The 15,004-nt window shown below is 44.8% G+C and overlaps 2 protein-coding genes across 2 annotated transcripts; both read left to right on the top strand.

Annotated features, from left to right (window-relative positions):
• Nucleotides 1-5,549: 5,549 nt before the first annotated feature.
• LOC115354224 (nanos homolog 1-like) lies at nucleotides 5,550-7,401 on the top strand. The gene has a single exon (XM_030044503.1). It carries the CDS (start codon nucleotides 5,657-5,659, stop codon nucleotides 6,335-6,337), a length of 681 nt encoding a protein of 226 aa, XP_029900363.1. The 5' UTR covers nucleotides 5,550-5,656; the 3' UTR covers nucleotides 6,338-7,401.
• Nucleotides 7,402-10,338: 2,937 nt separating this feature from the next.
• Nucleotides 10,339-14,210, top strand: neff2 (neuronal intermediate filament family member 2). The gene is made up of 3 exons (XM_030044502.1): nucleotides 10,339-11,477; nucleotides 12,656-12,780; nucleotides 13,010-14,210. The coding sequence occupies exons 1-3, from the start codon at nucleotides 10,470-10,472 to the stop codon at nucleotides 13,068-13,070; spliced, it is 1,194 nt and encodes a 397-aa protein (XP_029900362.1). The 5' UTR covers nucleotides 10,339-10,469; the 3' UTR covers nucleotides 13,071-14,210.
• The last annotated feature ends 794 nt before the right edge of the window (nucleotides 14,211-15,004 follow it).

Here is a 15,004-nt window from a genome sequence, read left to right as displayed (position 1 = left end):
TCTTGGCCCGGCTGACACAATGAAAACGTACAGAGTTACAGGGTACGTGCTGCTTTTTGCATAGTTTTATTTATATAAACATCTGTAGGAGGCAGAGCTGCCTTGGAGGAAGACATAATGTGACTGGCTGAGTTAAAAATCTCAGTATTTTTGTTTTGTTTTTTTGTTTTTTTGTGGTAACTTTAGGACAAAGCCCAGTGAAAAGGGCAGGGAATGAGGCAAGGTCTTCCTCATACAAAGTTATCCAGGTTAGCTCGAAACAGTAGTTCACCTTTTCACCTCAAGATCATGGATGTGTGATAAATGAACAAAAACATTAGTAATATTTTTCACTCATATTTTGATCACAGCGCTTTGCTATTGAGGCCAGTTAGCTAATTTGCGATGTAGTTACACAAATAAAAAAACAAACCTTCACCTTGTGTTTAGAAAGAAACTGTTACTTATGAAGAAAACTCAAGCATATCATCATTCATTGAAATGTATTACTTTTCGCGACTTTTAATGAATGCCATTTCCCATAAAACCGAGACCTTTAATGTCGCCTAGCTATCTTGAAGGCCCAAAATCTCTACGTTAGCAATACTTCTTCGAAGTTAAAATACTAATTTTGGCCTAAAGAGGGCTGGCTAACTTCAGTCATCAATGATGTGCTTTTTAAAAAGGCAACTGGATGTTTCCCAATAGCTATTATTTTAGTTTTAGTGTTTTTAGTTTCCAAACCTCCTGGTAAGTGCAGTTGTTGCTAAAAAAAAAAAAATAAATATAGCCTACCTTGGTTATTTATTTATTTATTTTTTTGTTTCATGAAGACAATTATCTAGTATTTAGCTGTGAACATGAGCCAACTATCATACCTCTGCTTTCTTGAAGTGTCTACAAAAAATTGCCTCCTATGGGAAAGTACAGCGAGACAAAGCTTAACAGAGCAAAGGCTAATTAGCAAGTGGAGGTGGGACTGAGAAACTAAAACTGCAATTTATGGTGTGAAAACGGGCAAACAGTGTGTATACAAGCTGCAGCCGGACTCTATAGGCTCTGGTAGTGATGGTGCAGTCCTCCGTCTATACTTCACATGATGCCAACATCAGCATCGGTTTGGGTTTTTCCGCCGCTCGCAGACCTCAACACTCCTGCGCTCCCCTCGCCTGGCTGCACAGTTTAAAAGCTCGACGTGGTGTGTGGGACAATGGCCGCCCTCGAAAGCGCTGTGGTAATCAGGGCCGATGGAATTTCCCCCTGCATCATTAAAAAGGGATTGGTCCGTTCAGTGCGTTCATGGGAAGTGCCGTTAGTTAACCCAACAAAGGTGCTCTCGCTGTGGACCCCCAGAGATGAAGGGCATCATGGGGGCTCAGTGAATCCCGCTCTAATCCCCTCTGCCCCATTGTACCGATACACTCTAAGCCCTTTGACCACTTCCCGCTCTAATCTCCACAGATCTGGGTGAGTTAAACAAGTTTCTGATCCATGGGCCCATAGCTTCCCTCCTCCTCCTTCCTCCTTCTTCTTCCTCCTTCTCTCCCTTCCTTGCAGTGGTGACACATTTGGTGCGAGCAACAGGCCACACGAGAGACTTACAGTTCCTCTTTGCACGTTATCGTAAACATAATTTAAACAGCTCATTTTAAAACGGGGCTCGCAACGTGCTTGGTGAGCAGCACCAGTCAAAAAAAAAAAACAACAACAACAACAACAGCAAAAAAATGCAAATGGAGGACGCTGGCCATCAATTTAAATGGTTTCATGAGAATAAAACAAACAGTAAGAATTAAATTGGCAAGCAAATTAAAAAGCTATCTGTAAAAATGCGTTTCGAGAACTAATTTAACCGGGAAAAGCATTAGACGGGCGCAGAGGGAGCCATCATACTGAGAGATTATCATTCTGCACAAAACCGGTCTCATGATGTTTGTTTTGATGCTACCCCATGAAACATGATGAAACATTAAAGTAATTTTGTGACTGAAATACCGAGTGAGACACTTTTTTTTTTTTTTTTTAGTAACTCAAAAACCTTCTGACTGGTGAGGAGCTCAAGGTTTTCTAAAATGTTTCTAGCATGGATCTGACCCAGATCAAAAGTGGAAAAAAAAAAAAAAAAAAAAAAAAAAAGTTGAATCATTCAGTTTTAATATTCAAGCGTGCACTTTGGGTTTTCTTGGCTTACCACTTGGATGCAGCTCTGGACATCGATCAACATTCCTTTCGGTCCTAATGCTTTCTAAGACGTCCAGAGGATATTGTGTGTGGTGCGTGCGTGCATGTGTGTGTTTGTGTGTGTGTATGTGTATTCATGAATGCGCGGCGGGGGAGGGTGGAGTTAAGTAATAGTGGGCCGCATTCAGAGAGAGACGGCGGTCGTGACAGAGCACTTGACAGGCCACAAGACACCCCCTAATTTCAGGTTGACCTTGGCTTGTTCGGCATTCCCCATTGCTGCTGGTGACAGTGACACGTGTCTGGGGCTGGGTTGACTCTAGGCGCTGAGATCTGGGGGGGGGTGTGTGTGTGTGTGTGTGTGTGCAGATGGCGGGACCGTTAGGGATGCAGTCCTATACTCCCAGGAGAGGAGGCAGAGGTCAGGGATCAAACCCCCGACTGACTCCCCACCCATCTCTGTGTCTGGGGAGGTGCAGAGATCCAGAATTAACCGCTGCTCTGGCCGGCCACATTATGCAGTTTATGCAATTAATGCAGCGACAGGACTGGCAGGGGTCGGAAGCAGTGGAGGGCTCTTTATATAGTGAGTGTGTGTGTGTGTGTGTGTTGTTGTGTGTGCCTCTTGTGCAGAGCCGTTGTCGTCTGCACAAGATAGCAGTGCAGCTGGCACGTGCTACACACATACACACACACACATACACGCACACTTGCACAGTCTAGAGAGGTCTTTTAATTAAGGGATTTGTTAATTTTCTATTCAACTTGACAGTGATGAATGGGGGAGCAGTGTCTGCCCATCTCAGCCTTGGCTGTTCAGCAGCTAAACCTCTGGGTGTGATCATCACACTCCCAAGCCTTATTTACACATGAAGATTTTTAACCCTTTAGAAACCACATTTAGTGTTTCTTTTTTTTTTTTTTTTTTTTTTTGAAACTGGAGAGTGTAAATGGGGAAAATAATAAGATACGGTGCCGATTCCTGCAGGGGAGGCCGGTGAGAAGGGAGGAAGTAGAGTAGAGGAGAGTAGGAGGAAAGCATTGGTTACACGTTGCATGAACAAAGGAAGATTTGTAGCTGCAATTGTCTCGCCGCTGTGGCTTTGACCCTTGAACTGTTGGTCGGCCAGCGACGTATTTAAGCTCCCCCTGTAATCACACTTAATTTAAGTGGCTGTACAGTAGATGAGAAGATCAGCTGAAAGACTAAAACTGAAAGGAAGGGATTCATTCCAAAATGCTACACAATCCAAAAAAAAAAAAAAAAAACAAGTCGCTGAATGTAATTCTTTAGTATTTCAGGGGCTTCTTTCAAAAAACAGCTGATCCTATCAACCAACATGCCCCCACTTTGTGAGAAAGACGTATTAAGTTGAGTCAGAGCTTCACTTAATCCATAACATGCATCGCTTTAATGCCAAAAATGTAAGATGAGCTGGAGGAGAGCGAAATACTTCAAACGTAGAGGCATATTTCACATTCAATACCAATGCTTTCTTTTCTGCGGCAAAACATGTATTGCATTAAGAGCAATATCGGCGGCGCCGTCGCTGCAGAGCCACATGTCATATTGGCCCCCATGCAATTTATCTATTGTGATATGGCAGCCATTCATCTTTTAAATGCTCTCTCATGATTTCCTTTGTGCATGCAGAGCCGGAGGTGACCTTGAAAATGGACCATGTGGTGTATTTTGATGATAATTTATTCTCACATACAAGACTCTGTGTCTCTCTAACATGATTTTCTTCATGCTTTGTGCTATCTATGATCGCTGGCAACTTTAATGGCTCCAAACAACACATGCCCTTTTTTTTTTTTTTTTAAAGGCCCCATTCCACAATTTATTCAGCCATGCACATAAATTGTATAGGCTATATTCAAATTTTTTTGAATAGAGTTGCCTTGACTGAAAAATAAGCTTGTTGTCCAACTTTGATTACCTATTATAACTCAAAATACACATTTGATCTCAATCTTTCCGTAGATTATACTTGTAAACAAACCTTTAGTCTCAGAATACATTAAAAATGTCTCCCTGGATGTTAAATACTGAATAAATATGAGTTTGAATCCACACATACAACACAGGAGCTGTATTGCAATTACTGACTGAGGCTTTTCACATGTAACATAGCACTACATAATGAATCTAACAACATTTCCGACTGAAGGGAAATAGATGCTTTTGCGAGGTCTGTGACAGCCTGATATTGATATATGGTATGAATGGAAAAATCCAGCATAATAACAGGCAGGATCTCAGCCCCAATATTCAAGTATAAGACACAGAAATTACTTTTTCCATCAACTTTGACTGTCCTTAATATTTCACCTGAGTGTGTGACAAAAATAGTAACATCATCATTGTTCCAGCAGTCAGGTCAGTTATCAACCTCGCTCTCAGTGAGCCTGCCTTATTGGACCTTGACTGACACACGCACGCACACACACACACACACACACACACACACACACACACACACACACACACGGCACACTTCGTTTTAATGCATATTAATGAAGTTAAACGGCTCGCTGTAGAGAGGAGACAATGGAGCAGAGGAGGGCTGGTTCTGAGCACAAAGCCCAGGACCCAGGGGAAGGAGAACAGGTGCAGGCAGGACAGGCAGCTCCATGTGGAACGCCTCACTATAGGTTCATCAGTGCAGGAAAGATCTTTTGAAGTGGTCATCTGCCAGATACTGATTTTTTTTTATTTAATTTTTTTGTCCACCCAGAGATCTCTTGTCAGCCAGTGTGTTCAGCACCGTTTCTCCGTAGATTTTCTCTTGATGAACTTTGAATTTCTGCTCAGTGGCTGTCGCTGCTCAGGCTGAGGACCCAGCTCTTCTTCTGTTCGTTCCAGACAAACCCTCTGCTGCTGAAAATGTGAAACACATCACTTCCTCCAGAGGGGTTTTCCCAGGAAGGACCTACTGGACACATGCTGTTTCGAACAGCAAGTGTAAAAGCTTTCAAGAACAGATTATGAGATGAAGCACTGCTGTGCTACACAAAATAGGGACTATCTGAGCAAATAACTGTTGTTGATTACTGCTTTAACTCAACTGGGAAATGACCTTTAACAGCCATAATACTAATAAAACAACATGACCTACAAAAATAACCATGAGGAGAAAACAACAAGGCAGTGTTTCATCAGGCAAGATTAATCATTTACCCCTAAACATCAAAAAACTCTTTCAATGATAGAGTCATATTCTGGGAGGGAAAAATCATTTTCTCAGCTCAATAATTCCCTGCTCTGGCTCAGTAGGCCCTCCTATGGGGCCAGCCAGATAATCAACTTGAACCAAACCACGCCCCCCTTTTTTATTCTAGGGGAATTTATCAGCCCCTCTCCGTTGAGAGCTCTGCACACAAGACCGAGCAAGAAGAGAGAGCAGATCACCTCCACACCCATGCTGAAAACCACATTACTCAAAATCTTCATTCACCTCCGTGGACCCTAAAACTCCCCAAGTCTGACAGGATGGATTTTTTAGACCATGGCTACTTGGACGCGCGGTCGCCGTACGATTACACCTTCAATTTTTGGAACGATTACCTCGGCCTGTCGACACTTGTCGCTAAGAATAAGATCAACAACGCGTCCCTAAGCCCCAACTCTATCACCGAGTCTCTTAAAGCGACCCTGGGTTTGGACGATGCACCAGTTTGCTCCTGCGTAATTGGGCACGGCGGAGACAGCGATGGACACTTGGACTGCTGCTGCGCGCCGCCGAGCTCCCCGCCGATCTCCATCTACGATCTCAAGGAGCGCATCTCGCTTCTCAGGCCGTACGAGCATCTCTCTGGAGACTCGCCGCTGGCGGACAGAGATTCACCTGCCTACAGGGGAGGCTTCGGCGGCCTCGATCTGCTCTCCATGGACAGAAGGCGCAAACAGACTCAGAGAAGCAAGCCCGAGCCGAAGGTCTGCGTCTTCTGTCGGAATAACGGGGCACCGGAGGAGGTTTTCGGCTCCCACATCCTGAAGACGGCGGATGGCAGAGTCCTGTGCCCCATCCTCCGGGCATATACCTGCCCGCTCTGCAGCGCCAACGGAGACAATGCGCACACCATCAAGTACTGCCCGCTTTCTAAAGACCAGCCGAGCCAGAGAGTGGCGAAGGGAGGCAGAGCGATTGGCAAGAGGCTGAAAATATTCTAAGCAAAGAAATTAACGAATGAAGTTTTAGCTGATCTGAGATTGCACTGTCTTCAATTACTATTGTGTATGGCAGTCATTTTGCCCCCGATTCATGCACAGGACAAGTCTGGAAAGCGTCTTAAAGATTTTAAGAAAATGAGATTTTTTTTTTTAAAGGTGTCACTGTTTCATTTGTATTGATTTTCATGGGCACATAGTTTACACCTGGACGCATTGTGCGCAATAGGTTTTCCCTTTAGCATCGCTCTGAGGACTTGGTGATCAAAATGTTGCTCCACACCTTGACAAATGAACCAAAGTACTGTACAGATCGACATGTGAATGACTACTTTCATACTGTAATCGCAAGTTGTTGCGTTAAAGCGCAGTGCCAGTGAGAACAGCCCAGGTTGTGCATGTCAGCGGGCTGGTTCGGTTTGTAAGATGCCAACATATATGATTATGCAGCGTTCCTGATATGAAATGAATGTTAGTCCCATAGTTCATTGACTTATGGATGTGAGTTTGACAGGCCATGCAAAATGCAAGATATACTTCTTTATATCGAGCACATTTTCTCTGAGATAAATGTTTTCTACCAAAGGAGTACATTTTTGTAAAGAAACTTAGCCTAAAGGTAATTTCTGTATTGTTTCTATGTTTGATGTCTTTTATGCTTTATGTGCTTTCTTCTGGATAGTATTTTACAGAATTTTACAAGATTTCACCTGAATGTAAAAGAAAAGATGGCGTGAGATGCAGCTGACCCACACTGTTGCTGAAGTGGGTCTACTTGCAGAGGATGAGCTGATCTCCACTGTTTGTATTCACTGTCATGGATTCACTAACACAGTTGCCTACAGCCTGACTCAGTTGATTTTCAGCACCCATATTTCAAGTGGAAATGTGTATATTTGCAATTCCTGTAAATGTAATAAAGGAGTGAATAATTTTAGCTAAGAAAAGCCTGACATTCCAAAGTCTTTATCTGTCAATAGAAATGTTTTATGTACTTATTTTTACCTTATGTATCACTGGGAAATATATTCACTGTATATGGCCTCTGAATAAACATGTTATTTGCATTTGCTTTGGCAATGGGACTACACCAGATTTGTAAAACTAATGCAAGGCTGACAAATTTCACATCATTTCTTATTCCATATGGTCATTTCCATAAGGTCATAAGTGAATAAGACAGTCTAGCAGCGGCAGTTCTTTTTCTTAGGAAAAACAACAACAACTTCTGATTTGAGATAAACGCATGAAAACACAACTTACTCCCCCCAAACTGTTGCAATCGCTGCAGTTCTCACACTGTCCTGCGATGCAACAGCGCCACCTTGTGTCTCCAAGTCTTCACGACAACGTCTCCAGAGAGAACCTATTTAAAGCTCTCCATTGTCTTTATCTTATTCAGGGGTATCCTGTCAAAGATAAGACATGCCAGAGCTGGATTATAAAGGGGGGGAAATAGCACCTAATTTAATGTGATGTGCAAATCAATTTCAGTAGTGCAATTCATCTGCACACTTGCTAATATTGCAACAAGAGCAGACTGACAGTGACTTGTTGGATAACCAATAAGGCCTAGATTATTTGTAAATGGCTTTTATAATTTATTAAGGCACACGATGGGGGTGTTTCGCCACATAAGACAAGACAGTGAGTACAAAATGCAGGCCATCACAGGAAACTGCCCACATGTCTGAACTGTAAACACACACACAACACTAAACACCATCTCATTTGCCCAAGTGTGTTAAACCCTACGTGTCCGGGACCAAAAGCCAGTGAAAACTCCTTGTTATGCCTGGAGCACCAGCAGCTCATGTGAGGGCAGATGCCCCGGGACCCTGCCTGCACCACATGGAACCCTAAAAGTTCCTGCAAGTTTGCATGTAGATCCATTTCTAACATAAATTAAACTTCCACTCTGATGTAAATTTGCATTTGCAGCTATCGTCCATGGTTATTCACTAAGCAACTATTACTACAATTTGCTTTACTCCTAATTTGTGACCCTTATCGACTGCTATTGGTGGGCTGTAGGAACTGCAGCATTAACAGAGCTGCGGGTTTACACCAGCAGCTCTATTATTGGGGTTCGGGGACCCCCAGCGGTCCTTGAGGCACATCCAGGGGTCCTCAACAAAACGAGCACCCCTGCAAATGAAAATTGAACTGAACGAAACTTTTACAGTATAAAAAAATGATAAATGATTATTTTAACCTCATCATGTCAAATATATTTGGCATTTAACATTTTAACAATTTCATATGAAACAGAAAGCAAAAGACCTTTTTAAATTAGCATCCTTCGGGCAAAATCCCTTCAAATGAAGGCTTGTGGCTTTCATTAAGCCACACACCCCGTCATTATCCACCTCTGATCCGTTGTAAATGTGAGTAGGTGTGTGCGCATGTGTGTGTGGATGTGTGAGCAAGGATGTGCCTTTAAATGCCAGTGGGCGGGGCGTTTTTACTCTAAATCAGAGTATGGGCCAGAAAATGATTCTGAAAGCCAGAAATCTCAGCAGCCGGGAATTATTGAATCACTGGTATCGATCAACAACCCTATCAACCCCAGCAGACATACTGGGGCCATTTTGTGCGATGGAGGAGTAGAAATGTTATTTATCTGAGCTGATGCTTAGGTCCATCCTGTCCCATTTGACTGGACTATATCTAAAGGGTCGGCTGGTGACTGATGGGAGTGCAGCAGGCCAAGAGACCCTGTTTTCCCATAAGAGCCCCTGGTGGGAAAATGTGGGCATGCCAGTTTTTAGAAAGACTGTCCTGTCAACAAAAATCTCACCAGTGAAATCCCTGCAACAGCAAACGCGTCCATCACCTTGAACGAGACTCTCAAGTCCTTCCTGGGCCGCCTAGGATACGAGCATCAAATCAATGTCTATTTTTAAACAAACGCTAAGGATAATTTGCAGGTAGTTTGGTCTGGAACCCAAACGGCAGGAGCGTTTCTCTGTGTCAGCAGATATAGATAGCAGTTTCCTCCTCAGCGGTGTGTGTCTCGATGCCCAGAGTGTCTCCCACACGCTGTCAGGACGGCTGAAGAACATCAGTGACTCATCAATTTGTTAGCTAAATATATTAAATACATAACACCTAAATAGATGCATTGGGAACACAAACAACAGCAGCTATGCAGGGTATCTCTCAGCGATACAGAGAATAATGAAGACAAGGGATGGCAGAAAAGGGAGATGCACAAATAGGAGAAGCATTCTGTTGCCTGTTCCTTGTTTTAACCGGAGCTGAAGTGATAAGTAGAGCACCATTTTTCTGTTTAAATGTCCAATTCCAAGGAAAACAGTGCACTGATGTTTGCATGTAGTCGATAAAGGTAAAGGTTATACTGTAGGTTGAAACCATACCTCATATTAATTCTCAGACAAGGCACTAGGCGTGCACCTATCACATAAATCTGCCTGGGCACTATGCAATCCATGCAGTAATGAATTTATTGCTTTTTAGAGTATTATACCCTTGTGTATGTCTGAGTGTTTTAGATATATACTCCCTCTCTCTTTCTCTATGCATCATCTATCGATTCGCACTCAGGGGGTTTGTGGAAAAGACTTTGTTTCAAGTCACCTGTCACAAGGTTTGCCCCGAGCTTTTTCTCACTTTGATGGATCTGTTCACGATCCGGAATTGCTTGAAATAAATATGGGAACGTGTAATGGGAGTCGGAAGCAAAGCAAAAGACATTCTTCGAAATTAATAATCTGAATGGAGCTATAATTTGCAGGACGATTAGCATGGCAGATAAAAAAAGACTGCTCTACCACATCTACTCTGCTTGCCAGGGTTGAGAGGGAGTCTGAAAACCAACCTCCCGTTACTTCACTGCAGCAGTCTGCCATTGGCTCAGTGGATGCTGACAGTACTGATGTTTCTCTGTGGTGGAGAGTGGTGTGGTGGGGAGGTGTGGTGGGGGGGGGGCTGACTCGCTGTATAAAAGCCGGGGATCTGCAGCATCACTGAGCTGGTGCAGTGCAAAAACGCTCGCTCATCCTCACCGATGGTGTGCAGAACAAGGGGGACATTAAAAAAAACCTTCTGAAACTAAAACATCCACATCCTTTTCTAAAACAAACAAAAAACTCCAACAACAAAAAAATTCATCATGAGCTACGACTCCTACATCTCCTACCGCCGCCCTTGGGACAGCTACAGAGGCTCCCGAACCACCACCAAATCCTCCATGTCTTCCTCCCTCTACTCTTCTCCCCGAGCTCCTCCGACTGGGAAGAGGATCCTGAGGCTGGGCTCCTCTCCCCTGCCAGATGCATCTGAGCGGATGGACCTGGCTCAGGCCAGCTCCCTCAACACAGAGCTGCTGGGCCTGCGCTCCCAGGAGAGGGAGCAGCTTGTGGATCTGAACGATCGCTTTGCCACCTACATCGAGAAGGTGAGGCACCTGGAGCTGCAGAACCGGGCCCTGCTGGCCGAGCTGGAGGCGCTGAGGAGGCGGCAGAACGACCCGTCCCGCCTGCAGACGCTCTACGAGGGGGAGGCGCGGAGTCTGCGGGCCATGATTGACTCGGAGAGCGGGGAGAAGATGCGGATGGAGGCGGAGAGGGACTACCTGCGCGATGTGTACGAGCAGCTGAAGGAGCGCTACGAGGAGGAGGCGAGGCTGCGCATGGATGCTGAGGAGGCCCTGCAGAGGGCCCGGGAGGAGGCCGGCAGGGCCGCGGTCACCAACTGTGACGCCGAGGCCAGCGTGGTCTCTCTGTCCGAGGAGATCGTGTTCCTGAAGAAAGTGTATGCGGAGGAGCAGGCTGAGCTGCAGGCCCAGCTGCAGGTGGCCAACATCAGCGTGGATGTGGAAGTGTCCCGGCCTGACCTCTCCGCCGCCCTCCGAGACATCCGGGCGCAGTACGAGCGGCTGGCAAACAAGAACATGCAGGCCGCCGAGGACTGGTACAAGAACAAGTTTGCAAGCGTGGCAGAGATGGCGAGCAAGAACAACGAGGCGGTGCACGCCATCCGAGAGGAGACGATGGAGTACCGGAGGCTGCTTCAGTCCCGCTCCTCGGAGATCGAGGCCCTCCGGAACGTCATCGACTCCCTCAATAAACAACTGGAGGATCTGGAGGAGACGCAGGGGAAGGAGGTGGCAAAATACCAGGTGAATGAGGCATATCTAGATCCTGGTCATATGTGCGTGAAGACTAGGGCGACAGGAAAAATGGGCACTGATTTACTGTCCCTGATGAGGACATCTCCCATTTAGCATTTTAGCTCCACTATAATTGAAGCATTCCAGACTCCAATCATCAATCCAATCATTTTTTCGTTATTTGGTCCAGCCTTTCCTCAGGATTACATAGTATACCGCGGAAAGTGGCAGGGACGATAGCATGATGAACAAATGTGACCATAAAAGCTGTGATTCATATTTAAAACCATGCACATGCCAGGATGTCCTTGTGCAATCCTGTTGTGAGATTCTTTCTTTGTTTTTTTTTTTTTCTTTCCAGTGGATACTGTATAAACCTGTTTGACAGAGAGGTGAGACAGGACAACTGTCAGGTTATATTTAGCTAATGTGACTGAAAACATTTACAACCAGCAGTCACAATGAGAGGGGGAAAAAAAAAAAAAATGCTCTTCATGTGAAAAGCGAAGGAACAGTCGGCGCAGCAGGACACCGTCTCAGAGCACAGCAGGGTGTTTTTTGCTATGACACAATATGTAAAATATTCTCTGCAGCAGCTGCTCCCTCCCCTACGCATGCACACACACTCACACTCACACACACACACACACACACACACACACACACACACACACACACACTGGTCTACTGCTCAGCGGGACATGATGAGAGGCTCACAGCAGAGGTGAAAGTCTGCAAGGTTACAGTCTGTGAATCAACGAAGGAAACAGCCGACCCACAAAAAAAAAAAAAAAAAAAAAAACCACAAATCGGAGTTTTCCCAAACGCTACAGCAGATATTCATTTAAGAGAAAACACATGCATTACTTCAAGTTCATAGTATTTTGAGAATATTAAAGTCTCCACTTGTAACAGTGGCCTCATTTTGTCCACTAAGAACTGAAGTTACTTTTCCCCATGTGCAAAATACCATTTTTTTGGTTGTAGTTTTGCATTTTTTGTCAGTCAAGATGTCACCGTTTTCCACATCGCTGACGCCTCACTTTGCAGCAAATCTCTTCAAGAACAAAACTATAAAATGACACCACCTGAACGTCTCATGTGTCACTTCCCTGTGCCTAATAGTGTCACACCGGTCCTTGCTATTTTTAGCATCTGTCCCTAACCGGCCTTGTTTCCTACCGCAGATGAGGATAAATGAATTGGAGAGGGATATCTCTGAAGCCAAGCAGGAGATGGCTCGCTACCTGAGAGAGTACCAAGACCTTCTCAACGTGAAGATGGCCCTTGACATTGAAATAGCAGCGTATAGGTAAGGCTCCACCGGCTGCTTTCACTGCCGCCCTGCAAAATCTAACACCAATCCTCGATTTGAACACATCCAATCTATGATCCCGGCTTATTTTGCTGACATTCAGTCTCCGTTAACCGATTTATTTTTGCATATAAGCTGTGTCTTAATCTGTGCATGTATTTTTTCATATGTGCGAGTAGATTAACGGTTAACTGTGGCGTGCTCTGTTTCCTTTTTCTTCTTTCAGGAAACTGCTGGAGGGGGAAGAGTTTCGGCTGGCCTACCCTCCTCTTCCAGTCCTAAACTAAGCTCTAAAGTCGAAATGCCACAAGCCTGGCGTAATCCTGAATACTTCACCCCCCCTTCTTCCTCCCCTACCCTGACCTAAACATCTCCTCCCCGTCTAACGCCTCAACTTTTTTACATTCTCTCCCTCTCCCTCATATTCTCACCTTATACTCCCCCAAATCCTCTTTACTACTCCCGACCCAAACCAAAGCTCATTCTTCCCAAGACAGATGCGCCCTTGTTCTATACAAGAGGTCCACCAGGAAGTCCCCCTTCTTCTACACACATTCTGACACCATACATTAAGAAGATGGCAAACTGTGAAATGCAGAGTGGCTGCACTGCATTAGTTACATAGCTACGCCGGGCAGCAGTCTTCTTTTGGCTGAGTTCCTCCCTGTCGTCTAATGCTTCGGTCCAAGCAGCGAGACCCCCCCCCCCCCCCCATTTGACCCCGTCTGACCTCCACTGAGCAAACATTTAACCAATTGTTTGTGAGGGAGGACAAAAATTCGTTTCGCCTCTTGATGCTTGGACTTTGTCTGTGTTCAAAGTGACACCAGAAACCCGCAGCATTATTGATTGGGAACTCGACCAATCGATTACGCATTGTCCCGCTCCCCTGGTTCTGTAGTAGACGTCACGAGCCAGTAACCTTAAACATTTCTTTTCATTATCTTAGAGAGCCATTTGTCTTCTTTTTCGGTTATTCTTCCTTGGCATTTGCATACACACGAACACCACAAGCTTTGGTTGGTTGAAAGTGGGAGTCGGTTTTGGTCTTTCTATTTGGCCGGTTATTTCTTTCGCAAAATTTCTAATAAAACTGTGCTTTTCCTTCCGGATGTGGAAATGCCATGGAAGACTAATTGTTACTGGTTTCTCCTTATAATCATGCAGTGTATCTATCAGCCTATCTGCATTAGAGTTTTTCTGTTCGGCAAGTTCATTCGACGCTCAAGCTAAGCGATGAAACGACGAAACTGAAAGGGAACTGCGACTTGTATGGAAACAGGAGCTCCATGTTGTTTGTATGCTGATCTTAGACCTAAACGGTGTTTTACACCTGTGAAACTAATACAAAGTCTGCACCTTTACGCTTGGTGTACCTGTAAGAGCCGGCAACATGCTGAATAAATACATAACTGACCTGCAAACCAGTGCATATGTCGTGTTATCATTTGGTGAAACTTTTGTTTAGTCAGTCTCTCAGGGCATATTTATCATGCCTGATTAAAAAGGCCAAATCCTCTATCATCCAAACAGTTGACTGATAAAACACACATATCTTCAGATTGCTTACTACTACACATTTTTGTTAATCAATCATGGGTTTTAAACAGGTTTCACAGGCACTCGAGTAATTAAATTTCCATTTTTAGTGTGCTTTTGCCACATTGTGTTGATGTGCAGCAGCAAAATAAAAAGCGAAAGCAGCTGATGTGCCGTTAGCATCTCATGTGAAACTTACGACTACACCAGCAACAGGGGTGTTTCACTGTTTGAGCCGACATCCCGCTGAATCACTCCTTACCTTCACCTCTCAATGTCAGGTGAGCAACACACAGAGCAGCACTGCACCATTTCCCATGATGCCGTCTTCTTGGCAGGCCGAGTGCAGCTGTAATGTGTTTGTGCCTCGGCTCAGCAGGACATGCAGTCAGCAGACACCCCGCTCACCCGTGCTCACACCCTGAGGACACACATCAAACACACAGGTGGATGTCTGACAGCTTGGTGTGTGTGCAGAGTGTTAACATGAAACATCTTCAACTTGTGCTTGGACAGGAGTGACACGGTCATGAGCTGCTGTAAACCAGCAGGGTCGGGGTACGGGTTGTCATGTTTCTGTCCAAAAACAGGTAAAAAAAATGACTCTGAGTTAAAGCTACTAGAAGTGGGCTGAAAAATACAACCCAAATTCTGGGTTATCAGTATCACCTGGGCTAAAATT

The sequence above is a fragment of the Myripristis murdjan genome, chromosome 22, assembly GCF_902150065.1.
Source record: "Myripristis murdjan chromosome 22, fMyrMur1.1, whole genome shotgun sequence".
Classification (NCBI taxonomy): domain Eukaryota; kingdom Metazoa; phylum Chordata; class Actinopteri; order Holocentriformes; family Holocentridae; genus Myripristis; species Myripristis murdjan.
This window is presented reverse-complemented; position numbering and strand designations above follow the sequence as displayed.